The sequence below is a fragment of the Monodelphis domestica genome, chromosome 6, assembly GCF_027887165.1.
Source record: "Monodelphis domestica isolate mMonDom1 chromosome 6, mMonDom1.pri, whole genome shotgun sequence".
In the NCBI taxonomy this organism is placed as follows: Eukaryota; Metazoa; Chordata; class Mammalia; order Didelphimorphia; family Didelphidae; genus Monodelphis; species Monodelphis domestica.
In genome coordinates, this window is record NC_077232.1 from 91133838 (window position 1) to 91147271 (window position 13434).

Here is a 13434-nt window from a genome sequence, read left to right on the forward strand (position 1 = left end):
ACATGTACTAGATTTTTAAATGTTTGCAGAATTTTATTTACTGAAACTTGATATTAGCAAAACACTTTATATTAATAGCACTTTTCTTAATAGAAGAAAGTACTACCTTGCCATAAGATTAATTCACACAGATTAAGGCTAACTGCAAATTAATCAGAAAACCATTGTGGTTTCAGGCTATTGAAGAATGACAGTCCAGTAGGAAAGGACAAAGGATTTGGACTCAGAAGACTTGGGTTCAAATCACAGCTCTTTTTCTTATTATTTGTATGATCTTTTCTGAGTCTGTTGACCAAATCTACAAAATTAGAATGCTGGGCAAAATCATACTGGAGACCCCTCTAGCTCTAAAATCCTATGCAATAGATTAATAATAATTAATTAAGCTAATGGAATTTTCTTGGCAAAAAAATTTCTCAGCTCAGTCTGAAGAAATAAAAGGCATAATTCATCCTTTTTAAAAAAAACAATAGTCCATTATCTGCAAGTGTCTGAGGATCAGTGATGATTGTGCTGTACTGTACATGAGGGAGATGGGAACAAATGAATGCTGATTCTGGAGCATGATCAGGAAGCTCCATTCTATGGCTAAATCCTTATTTGAGCCAATGCTTTTCCTTTCTCGTTCACTTCTCTTTCCTCAAAGCAGTGCATGGATTAAGTGAACTCTCTGGTTGCCTTCTGGACTTGAAATTATTACCATCAATTCTTGCCCCTAACCCAATGGATGAATAAGATGGCCCGAGTACTAGAGCCATGTTGAACTTTTTTCTCTTGATGAGGCAGATTATGATACACCACAAATCTTGGGCATGAAACTAGTGAAGAAATTAACTGCAATTAATCTGCAGCATGATTGGAAAGAAAGAAATCCCCCCAAAAATGTTTTTCTAAAACTAGCCAATGGTCAACTAGTCTACCATAGACACTACATCACCTTTGGCTCAGGGTTGACTTTATTTGCCAAATGAGATATTTGTAAAGGACTTGGCCAAGCGCCTGGCACAGAGTAGTAAATAAGTCTATTCCCCCTCTGTCCCTTCCTTTTGAGGAAGAAGTGAAACCCAGCTTGGATTTGGAATTAGGAGACCTGGGCTTCAAGCACTTACTCACACTAGCTATCTCCTAGGAGAAGCCAAGACTCAGATTCCTCGACGCATTGACCCCAGCTACTGCACAGTCTACAACCTTAAAGCCCAGAAATGTGGACGGCTCCTGTGCTTATAGTACCGGAGTGAGGACTGGCCAGTATTCATTAAGTACCTACAAGTGCACTGCAGGGTGTTATTACCCACTGGCCGAGATGAAAAGTGGAGATAAAATCAGGGTAGTCGCCCCTCATACAGAATTTCTCCTCCAATTAAGTGGACAAATAAGATCTAGACACAGAGAGCTCTAAAATATAATGTGAAAAAAAGCATGAAGGAGTTACAAAGTACTATGGGAAGCCCAAGGGCAAAAATCACCCAGAAAACCAAGAAAGGCTTCTTGAAGCACGTAGTATTAGAGCTGAGATGGAAGGGATACGTGCCATTAAACAGATCAGGAGAGAATTAGGGCCAGGTGTGTAAGTAGGGAAGAGAGATGCCAGAGTGCCAAGGGGCACGTTGGAGGGGTGCAGGGTAGTGTTTTAGATGAACCATAACATGCCCGTAGGTGGTTCTGTGAGTGCCAACCAGGAAGCTGTCAAGACCAGTGGGGAGAGAGCTTTCCATACCAGTTTGAGGAACCACTGAAGTTTGGGGGCACCTACCATGTGCCAGGCAGTGTCCTAGGACACGGGGTTTGTAGCAAGAGAAGTTACAAAGGGCACAGAAGCTGCAAAGAGTTTGAGTGACAGCCCTCCAGCCTGGAATCTCCAAGAGCTTGGAGTCTGGAAGATCTTCCTGAGTTTAAATCTGGCCTTTAGATCATTCCTAGCCATGTGTCCCTGGGCAAGTACTTATCCCTGTTTGCTTCAGTTTCCTCATCTGTAAAATGGAAAGGGCAAACCACTCCAGTCTTTCTGCCAAGAAATCCCCAAATGGGATCACAAAGAGTTGGGTATCACTGAAGAGTCTGAACAACAACAAATATGCCAGTTTGCTAAGCGCTGGGGAAACAGATAAAATGTTCCTGGCCTCAAGGGGGAAACAACACAAAAGGAGGTGGAGGCAATGGGCAAATCATTTTAACCTTAGTCTTTTGCCCTTGGAACAGATACTTAATATCAACAGAAAGTAAGGCGTTTTTTAAAAAGTAACACAAAACAAATGTGAAGAATTATTCCTTCTCTGCTGCCATCAAATATGCCCAAGACTCCTCCAACCTCAAAAACCCTTTATTAGACCACACCAAGCCTTCATCCAAAATCTCTCCTCCTGGCCAAACTCTTAGGAAAAGTCAGCCACGTCCCCTGCATTCACTTCCTTTCATCATCTCTCTCTTTCCCTTTAACACACTTGAACCTTTTAATTTATTGCTATTTAGGGCATCACAGTCTCCCACGCTCCTGGATTTGAAGTCTTGGAGTCATCCTTGGTCTTTTTTTTTTAACCCTATTTTCTGTCTTAGTAATAACTAAGGGCAAGGACTGGGCAGTCGAGGCAGAATAACTTGCCCAGGGTCCCACAGCTAGGAAGTGTCCAAAGCCAAATTTGAACTCAGGACCTCCCATCTCCAGGCAGAGCTCCACTGAGTCATCTAGCTGCCCCCTCTTCATGCCCTTTCACTAGCTAACCCCCTTACTGGAACTCATATTGATCCTTACCAGTAATAATCATTAGCTTTCCTCAAGTGCGGCCAGGGGGCACCTGCAGGAAGCCCTTCCTAGTGGTCCTTGGGCATGGGGTCACAGACAGAGCAGGAAGGAGCATTATTAGGCCATCATGCCCAGAGCCACACAGCTAAGAAGTGTCTGAAGCATGACTGGAGTCCAGGACTCTTAGTCACTGTGCCATCTTGTCTCTCAAAAATTCTCTGAATTACAGGATAAGCAAGGAACCCTTTACAAATAGAATTTATAGGATTACAGACTACATTTTAGCCTCCATTGTATAGACGAGGAAGGGTGGTCACTTGTCCAAGTGGAATTTGAACACAGACCCTCTGGCTCCAAAACTAGCAATCATTCCACCATATCAAGCTGCCTTTTGAGGCGTTAGGGCTCTCTTCTGCCCATTTTTCCTAACTGTAGGTAAGTAAATGCAGTCATCCCCTATGTCCTTATATATTTATGTATTATACCTCACTCCCAATAAAACTGGTTCTCCTTAAACACTGTGCCTTTTTCTATAGTCTTTATTTTGTTTAGTTTTGTGTTTTTCAGTCTTTTGTATTTTGTATCTGTAGTAGCCAGGGTACCCTGCCCTGTATAAGTGTATGTTGAATCTAAATTAACTAAGTGGGGGCAGGAATATGCTAAAAGGTTGAAGCAAGGAAAGCCATCGATTGAGGTCAAGGTGTGGGTCATAAAATCATAGATTCAAAGCTGGAATAAATCTCAAAGAGGCATATGAGTGGGGAACAGCTAAGTGGTTCAATGGATTGAACCCAAGCCAAGATACAAGAGGTCCTGGGTTCAAATGTGACCTCAGACACTTAAATGTGTGACCCTGGACAGGTCACTTAAGCCCCAGCCCTACTGCTCTATACACAGTACTGATTTTAAGATAGAAGGCAAGAGTCATAAAACACACACACACACACACACACACAAACATATAGATCAATCTCATTTTGAGATGAGGAAATTCAGACCTATCAAGGTTACCTGACTGGATGAAGTTGAAAAATAAATTGTATTGGAATAGGGAGGTCTGTGGTAGTATAAGAATCAAATGAAAAATAGATGCAGGGTTCTTTCTAAATGGTTCAGTGCTAATGAGTCACTATCTCAACTGAGTCCTTATTGCAACAAAAGATGATTGTCCCAGTCACTGGAGTGGCTGTTCTGAACAGACCCTTCTCAAGATTCTCACAGCATCCCTTCCCCTAACCCCCTCTGCTAAAAGACTCACCTCAGGCTTGACCCAAGTGAAACTGAAGTCTACCACAAATTCTCCCCTTCTCCTACCTCATTCACTGACATCCCTCACTATTTCCTCCTTCATTCCAGTCTCTGATGAAGAGGTTAAGCCTTTTACTTTACCAATGCCAATGCCTCTTCCTCTGTATTCCATCATCTACCATCTTTCCAACAAATGGTAGCCATGACCATCACCCTGCATTCTCTCCAATTTTCAGGCTCTTGTTCTTCTTATTCTATCCCTAATTCCTACAACCATGTCCAAATCTCTCTCCTTAATAAAATTCTTCTCCCCCTCCTTTCTTATTCTCCCTCCCTCTCTGTTTCTCTCTTTCTGTCGGTCTCTGTCTCTGTCTCTCACTCTGTCTCTCTCCCTCTCTCTTCTCTCTCCACTTTCTTTCACTCCTCCCTCTCTCCTTTCTTTCCTCTTTCTCCCTCCTCTCTGTTTCTCTCTGTGTGGTTCTCTGTCTCCCTCTCCCCATTTCCCTTCCCCTCTCCTTTCTTCCCCTCTCCTTTCTTCCTCTCTCCCTTCCTCTCTCTCTCTCTCTCTCTCTCTCTCTCTCTCTCTCTCTCTCTCTCTCTCTCTCTCTCTCTACACACACACACACACAAACTTTGTGCAACCGCCTCATTTAAATCCAATTCACACATGTCAAAACATCACCCTCTGATATCATTGGTCCTTTTCAAAACAAAGGACAAACAACATGTGTGTAGTTTTATCATTTAACATTGTGCTTAAAGCCAAATATTTCCATTAGTTGAGAACACTGAACTGAGAAAGAAACTCTCAAATTGGTGGCACATGGAATTCAGAATTCATTTATAGTTAAATCATTTATTAGTTTTTGAAACAAACAGCTATTGGAATTGGAATTGGTGTTAGATCTGGAGAGGATTTTATAAATCTATTCCAACCTCTTTTTACATATGAGGAAATTGAGGCCGAGAGAGGTCACCATTTGGGTTGTTCTAAGGATTTGTTCTTATTTTTCAATATTTTAATATTCCTAGAATGTCTCCTAGACCTGGAGAAAATAATTCTGATTGTTATGTGATCAGAACAGAAGAAAAAGATACCATAGTCCAAAGGAGGCCATACTCAGAATGTTTACAGCATGATAGACTCTCCCTTACTCTAGGCATTATAAATCTATAAATGCTGCATAAAAATCATATTAGATTCTTGGGTTGCCATGTCAAATTGATAAAAGTTTTAAGAGGCATCCGTGAAAACTCCCAAGTCATTTTCACATGAATTGTTTGTACATCCCAGAGAATGAGCGTGGTATAGCAAATAGAACACTGGTCTTAGGATCTGAGAAGCGTTGGGTTCAAACCCTGCTTTATTAACTTACTATGCATCCTTCAAAAATCTTCCTTATTGGTAAAATGAGAATAACGTCTTACAGGCTTGTGAGACTCAAGGGAGATAATATTTATGTAAAATTATGAGCACATCTATGTAAATGTCAACTATTAAGAGTATTTGAATGTCCATTTGTTGCTCTTTAAACAAGAATTTTGCATTTAGAACACTAATAGCCATGGCAAACTTTATAGATGGAATGAAAAGTGTCACTGCAGAAGCCTGAGGAGTTACTTAGGACCTAGGGCCATTTTGTATTTTTCTGTTTCATTAGTTGCCATGTCCATAGAATTCATTATCATGGGGCCAGTCCAATGTTGAGGAGCCACTCAATATTAATCTAGGCTGGTCCTTGGAAGGTAGACCTGGTCTTTTGCTAAAACTATATTCAAAAACATTTCCAGCTTGATAGACTCTATTAAAGCTTCTGCTCTTTGAAAATTCGGTGTCACAAGTAGGGACATTAATTCATTGCTGGTGGAGTTGTGAACTGATCCAACCATTCTGGAGGGCAATTTGGAACTATGCCCAAAGGGCGACAAAAGAATATCTACCCTTTGATCCAGCCATAGCACTGCTGGGTCTGTACCCCAAAGAGATAATGGACAAAAAGACTTGTACAAAAATATTCATAGCTGCGCTCTTTGTGGTGGCCAAAAACTGGAAAACGAGGGGATGCCCATCAATTGGGGAATGGCTGAACAAATTGTGGTATATGTTGGTGATGGAATACTATTGTGCTAAAAGGAATAATAAAGTGGAGGAATTCCATAGAGACTGGAACAATCTCCAGGAAGTGATGCAGAGCGAGAGGAGCAGAACCAGGAGAACATTGTACACAGAGACTAATACACTGTGGTATCATCGAACGTAATGGACTTCTCCATTAGTGGCGGTGTAATGTCCCTAAACAACTTGCAGGGATCCAGGAGAAAAAAACACCATTCATAAGCAAAGGATAAACTATGGGAGTGGAAACACCGAGAAAAAGCAACTGCCTGAATACAGAGGTTGAGGGGACATGACAGAGGATAGACTCTAAATGAACACTCTAATGCAAATACTATCAACAAAGCAATGGGTTCAAATCAAGAAAACATGTAATGCCCAGTGGATTTACACGTCGGCTATGGGGGGTGGGGGGAGGAAAAGAAAATGATCTATGTCTTTAATGAATAATGCTTGGAAATGATCAAATAAAATATAATTAAAAAAAAAAGAAAAGAAAATTCGGTGTCACCTCCATGCCTCAATGGGGCATCATTGTAGGAATATTATCCTTATTTGTAGGACTTTATATAGTTTCACTGCACATTGCACAGTGTTATCCTTATTAAATTTTATTTTCTTCAACTTAGTCCAGTCTTCCAAATTGTCAGAAAATCTTTTTGAATGCCAGCTTTGCCATCCAATGGATTAACTAGTCTCTCAGCTTTTTGCCATAGGTAAATTTGATAAATATCCCAATTTTCCCTTCAGCCAAGGCAATCATCAAATCAGAATATTGAATAGAAAACGCCAGGGACACGAGACCTGGGATACTCCAATAGATTCCCTCCTGCAACTTGAATCAATCAATTAGTCCCTGCTCTTTGAGTTTGTGCAATTGGTGCTGATTCTACCTAACTGTAGCCTATCATTCAGAACACATCTCTGTGTCTGATCTATTACATGGATGATTCTGGAGAGCATGAGAAGAAATGGCTTTTCATGAGTTGTGTTCCTTCTGCATGTGATGTGGATTTCTGTATATTCTAATACAGCAGAAATGACACTGAGAAAGTAGGTTTAGGATCCATTCTTAGTTTTTAATTCATTGTGCCCATGAGACAGTCCCTTCAACTATTTGTGACTCATTCTTTTTACCATGAATTGGACTTAATGATTATTTTTCTACATTCTAAATCTAGAATTCTACAATCCCATAAGGTCCAGAAAGCTCAGAGACTAATTCAATATTACTTTCCCAGGTTCACAGTGTGAGCAAATGTCTTATGGGTAGAATTTGAACCTAGGTCTTCCTAATTCCAAGTCCAATACCCCATCCACTATATTCTACTACCTCTGTTTCCTTGTCTGTAAAATAGGGAGGTTCCCAAATGCTGCTTCAACTCTCGATCTCTAATGCTGTGAAAACACATTTATTTTTCAGCTCTATCTTGTTTTTGATAGATACAGGGAAGAAGAAGTAATTCATTCCTTGCCAGGCTAGAAAAATTCAGAAAAGTCTAGATTCTCCAAGGCCAATTAGGGAAGAGGAACAGTGATCACCAAGATGGAGCTAGCATAGCTTCTCATCAAAAACTAACTGCATTTCCTTTTGGGGCAAGATTTCTAAACTAGTGGAGGGTAGGAATGTTGTAGATAGAATTTGCCTAAGTTTTAATAAAGATTTTGCTAGAGTATCTCATTATTCTTGTAGAAAGGAGGGAAAATCTGGACTGGACAACATTGTGGTTGGATGCATTCAAAACTGGTTGGCTGGTTGGACTGAATATCAGTCATTAATGGCTCAATGCCCATATGGTAGCATGTCTCCAGTAGCATACTCTCGAGTTCTGGGTCACGGAAGAATATCTTTGTTAATGGCTTCAATAAAAACACTGGGAGAGGCTTGCTTGGTTGGTTATTGTCTTTCATATGCAGAAGACCAAAATGGCATCACCACATTGGGGTCAATGTACAACATGTCTGACTAGGGCCAGTAAGAGTTTGGAAGGCTCTACGATAAGTCGGACACAAATAGCCCGTGTAGAACATTTGGGATGGAAATGTCTCTGCCGTGCTCATTTCACATTTCTTTTGAGCTACTTCAACTCTACTTTGCCCTTAGAGCATAGCCCCTTCCTAGCTGGGGCACCCCATGCTAGACACTCTTGTGCCAGCCAACGTACAGGTAACAGACACAAAACAGAGAGATAGCTAGCATGCCAGATGAAAGAATTGGGACCCCCAAAACCCTAATGGGCTCTAGCACTGCATCTAAGAAGATGAGATTCCATAGGAATAAGTGTGAAGTCTTGCCCTTGGCACAAAAACTAGGTCTACAAACACAAGATAGGGCAGCAATGATTAGAACAACATGATTGTTCTAAAAAAGATTTCAGAATTTTGGTGAACTGCTAGCTGAACAGGATTCAGAGTGCGATGTGTACCGCTTCCAGGAATAGAAAAGTAGAGTTCTACCACACTCTGCCCTCAGAGGGTCTCATTGGAGCCCTGTTTACTTCTGGGTACCAGAGTTTAAGAAGGCTATTGGTAAGCCAAAGGATGTCTATTGGAGAGCATCCTAGTAGGATTATTATTATTATTATCCAGACTTTTGTCATCCCTATTAAGTCCATGCCGTATGAAGATTATTGAAGAATGTGGGAATATTTAGAAGAAATGACTCAGTGGCTGCAGGATGGCTATATTCAGGTTTCTGAAAGGCAGTCATGTGGAACCAGGCGCTAGGCTTATTCCTTTGGAACCAGAGGGCAGAACAACAATAAAAAAAATGAGTATAAGTTGCTTCATGTCAAGAAAAAACTTCCCACCACGTATAGTTGTACGAAAGTGGAAAGGCCAGCCTTGACAGGAGAGTTCTTCAACAGAAGCTAGACAACTACTTGTCATTTAGGTCATAGCAGAAATTCCTTCTGGGTATTGATTGGACCAGATGGACACGGAGATCCCTTCCAACTCTCAGCTTACGTGACTACATTTCTCAGAAAGGACCTCAGATGCCATGCTGCTACTTTGCTGCCAAAGGCATTTGTTTATGGGTAGACAACCATGTCTTGTACGGTTTTGTATCCCCCATACCCCTAGCACACAGTAATACTCAATAAACCTTTTCTGAATAAACTCTTATCCTGAGAATGCCTACAGCTCTGGCCATCTGTCCCTCTTCTGTGCCATATATTTTCAATTTGGGGGAAAAAAAACCTGAAGACCCAATTTTCTTTCCTAGCTCATATTTCAGGTTTTTACCCCATTCTTAAAAGATATTTTAAACGCATAACTGTATTACTAAGTTCAAGAACACATGAAAGAAATTTGTATGCAAATCCTATGATTTGTCTACACACTACAGTGAAAAAAGATAATATTAACCTGCACATACTACCACTTATAATTAATTAATAGTAACCTTTGCTGGCCATTGATATCTAATACTCTTCTAACTCACTATAAGATTTGGAGTTAAGTCCTTTTTCTATCATTTATTAACCATGTGACTTTAGCCAAACTATTGAAGTCTGGAAGACAGGTTCCAAGCTCACACTTACAGAACAACCGTGGGCAAGTAACTACCAACTCTGTCCTAGCTTCTTCATCTAATACTTGGCCAACAATATGGCAGAAAAAGAAAGTGGTAAATGTTGGAGGGGATCTGACAAAATTGGGACATTAACATGCATTGTTGGTGGAGTTGTGAACTGATCCAACCATTCTGGGGGGCAATTTGGAACTCTGCCCAAAGGGTCATAAAACTGTGCATGCCCTTTAATCCAGTAGTACCACTACTAGGTCTATATCCCAAACAGATAATTACTTGTACAAAAATAGCAGCTCTTTTGTGGGGGTAAAGAACTAGAAATCAAGGGGCTGTCCATCATTTGGGGAATGGTTGAACAAATTGTGGTATATGTTGGTGAGAGAATATTATTGTGCTATAAGAAATGAGAAGCAGGATGATTTCAGAAAAAGCTAGAAAGATACAGAGTGAAATAAGCAGAACCAGGAAACATTATACACAGTAACAGCAATACTGGACGATGATTATCTGTGAAAACTTGGCTGCTCTCAGTAATGCAGTGATCTGGAACAATCCTGAAAGACTTATGACAGGGAATGCTATCTACCTCCAGGGAAAGAACTGTTGTGGCCATCTTTCACATCAGTATATTTATGGCTTTATTGGGGGGGGTTGGTTACATTTGACTTTGCTCTTAATAACAATGAACAATATGGAAGAAAGAGTGTCTTGTATGACAATAAAAATAAACTTTTTAAAAAGCAAAAATAATACTTGGTCAGGATTATCTTGAGACTCAAATGAAATCATGTATATCACACCCCTTGCTAAATCTAGAGTGCTATATACATGTCAGTTATTAGTATTATTAATATTATTCTTAAGCAGTTTTTCTGAGCCCTTGTTCCCCATTTGTAAAAAGGGATATTTCACCTCCCTATCTCAAGGATTGTTACAAGAATCAAATAAGATAATGGATATAAAAATGTTTTGAGAATTTTGAAGGACCATACAAATTTACAATATCCTTATTTTCACCAATATTACAGTTATTAAAAGATCATAAACTCTTTAAAGTTTCATAGTTATGTTCCCAGCACTGCTCATGGCAGGCACCTGATAAGAGAGATGGTTGTTGGGATTGTCCCACATTTGGGATCAATCCATACCAAGAACCGATTTCTCTTTTCTTCAATGTTTGATGAATTAAATTAGAATTGTAAATTATCCTTAGAATATAGGGCATAGAGTGTTAAAGCTAGAAGAAACCTTAGAAAGCTGGGTTCAAAGCCCATCTCTGGACCTTATTGTTCATGTGATCCTAGCTAAATCACTTCCTTTTTTTTTTTTTGAAAATTTTATTTAGTCAATTTAGAACATTATCCCTTGGTTACAAGAATCATATTCTAAATCACTTCCTTTCTATTTCTTCCTTTCTGGGTTTTATTTTGTTTTTTTGCCTCTGTTTCTAAATTTATAAATAATAGGGTTGGACCAGATTTTCTCCAAGGCCTAAAAAAATCTTCAACTCCTTCATTTGCTAGATAAGGAATAGAAGGCCTAAAGAGAGAAATAATTTAGCCAGTCACATAGTGGCAAAGATGGGGTTAGAATTTGAGGTCTTCTATCTCTTAGTTTAATGCAAGTCCCATTTCTGTGTTTCAAACAAGTACTCAATCCAAATTATTTATCTCATTTAACCCCAACATTCAACTTACATGCTCTCTCCACCATGATTTGAGAATTTTAAGAATGTATGAACCTGGTTTATTGAACAAACATTTATTAAGTGGCTATTTGTGCTAAGCTCTAATGATACCAAGACAAAATAAAACAGTCCTTGCCTTCAAAGAGCTTATATTCCAAAATGTTGCAAGGGTGGCTGTGCCAAAGTAACAAGGGATTCCCCAAAACACAAATAAGAAAAGAGAAATCAGTTCTTGGTATGGATTGATCCCAAATGTGGGACAATCCCAACAACCATCTCTTTTCAAAAGGAAAAACAAGCCGTATGTTCATGCTGAAAAACAATACTGATCCTTGACTGACCCTGGGTTTATACACTCCAGGTTTGGGGAGGAGGGAAGTATGGCCTAAAAGAACCAACGTGATAATAAATCCCCAATGCCTCCTGGATGATTTATTGCTTTACCTTAAAAACAAATCCTTCTGGACAAGTATGATCATACTTGTAAACCTTGTAGACGACCAGGAAGACAACACAGGTCAGGAATGCCAAGGCAAAGAGGACCAGAACTGTCACCTGCAAAGAGAAACCAGAAGATGAGGACCAGAGCATTTGCTATTTGGGCTTGTGCATTTCCTGCTTGACTCTCACTAATGTTAGTGGCTCCAGTAAAGCATCCCAGAATCTCATCGTTGACCCCAGAAGCCATCTAGTGTGAAATATCTGAACTGGGATTCCTTCTCCAAGGTCCCTGATGAGTGGTCATTCATCCATTATCAACCTGAAGGCTTCCATCATCTGGGAAGCAGCATGATAGAGTAGGCGGATCATTTTGTTAAGAGATGGAGTTTTATGTACTAACCTCATTACCACGCGACCTCTGGGACTCAGTTTCCCTATGTATAAAAGTAAAACTAGGATAATAACACCTGCACTGCCTATTTTACATGGCTTTTGAGTGTTGAATGATAAAATAGATGGGAAAACTTTACACATTCTAAATTTAAGTGATTTTTATTATAGTTTACAAATTATTATTATAGCTTACAAATTTAAGTGATTATTATTACTGGCAATAACAACTCGCAGCTGAACTGAATTTTGAGGTTTATAAACTCAAACTCAGACAGGACACTATGGCTTAAAGCAGAATCAAGGCAGGCTGTTTAGCTTAAGATATCAGATTTTGAGCAAGTCAAAAAATAACCAGAATTCAACCCAATGACATAGAATAATTCAGCTACAGGAACTATGGAAATTGTGAAAAGTCTAAATAAAGATGTTTAGGGAACATGCATGCATCTATTTATTGACACCCAGATTGAAAGTCCTCCTCTAAAGTCTCATGAGATCATATTTATAAAGCATTTATCACAGTGTCTGGCACATAGTTGCTGGCTAAATGTTAGCCACTGTTATGTTGAGGATGACTTTGCCACTTAATAGGCAAATCACTTTGCCTCTATGAGACTGAATTGCTGCCTCTGTCACATGAAGGAGCCTAATCTAGAAAAACTATCGTTAAACGGGCAAGCAATCAGATTCTAGCCACGTGGAATCTGTTAGAAGCCTAAACAGGCCTGATTCTGCCATTTTGGAATCCCCTTGATTAACATTTAGAATCATTAGTCATATCTACTTGGGAACTCTATCCAGGGAAAAAGAATTAATATCTGGTGGCAAACAAAGGACCGTCTTCCCAAAGGGAAGAAGAATGTACAGAAACTGGAAGAAAAGTTCAGAACAAACACAAAAATGTCTCAGGATAAGGGGAGGTTTATTTATATGGAAGGTTAAAAAGAGCCAAATATCAAACTCTCCCAAAGAGTAACAAATGGAGAAGGGAGCCATTGTTCTGGCATGTTTGAAGGGGGTAAAAACATCCTAAGGAAGAACAGATCAACTTCCTTTGGATATTCAACAGATCAGTTCCTAAAAGTCATATTTGGTCCTTAAATATTTTTGTTCTAACTGTAAATAGCAATCTCTACCATCTAGCATGGCTCCTTCATTCTTTGAACACTTAGAAACTATGCCCTTTCTCATCCAAAGAGATTTATCCAAATGCCAATCTGGCAAATTCAGTCAGAAGAGACCTTGAATAACACAATGCCAGATCCTTCTACTTG

At 39.6% G+C, this 13434-nt stretch overlaps 1 protein-coding gene across 2 annotated transcripts in view; it reads right to left on the reverse strand.

The window, feature by feature from the left end:
* The window catches only part of NSG1 (neuronal vesicle trafficking associated 1), a 43328-nt gene that overhangs the window by 3605 nt on the left and 26289 nt on the right, over window positions 1-13434 (reverse strand). For both annotated transcript variants that reach the window (XM_056802417.1, XM_056802418.1), the window contains one exon: window positions 11771-11881. In XM_056802417.1, coding sequence (XP_056658395.1) covers window positions 11771-11881 — 111 coding nt within the window. The remainder of the gene's footprint in view (window positions 1-11770; window positions 11882-13434) is intronic.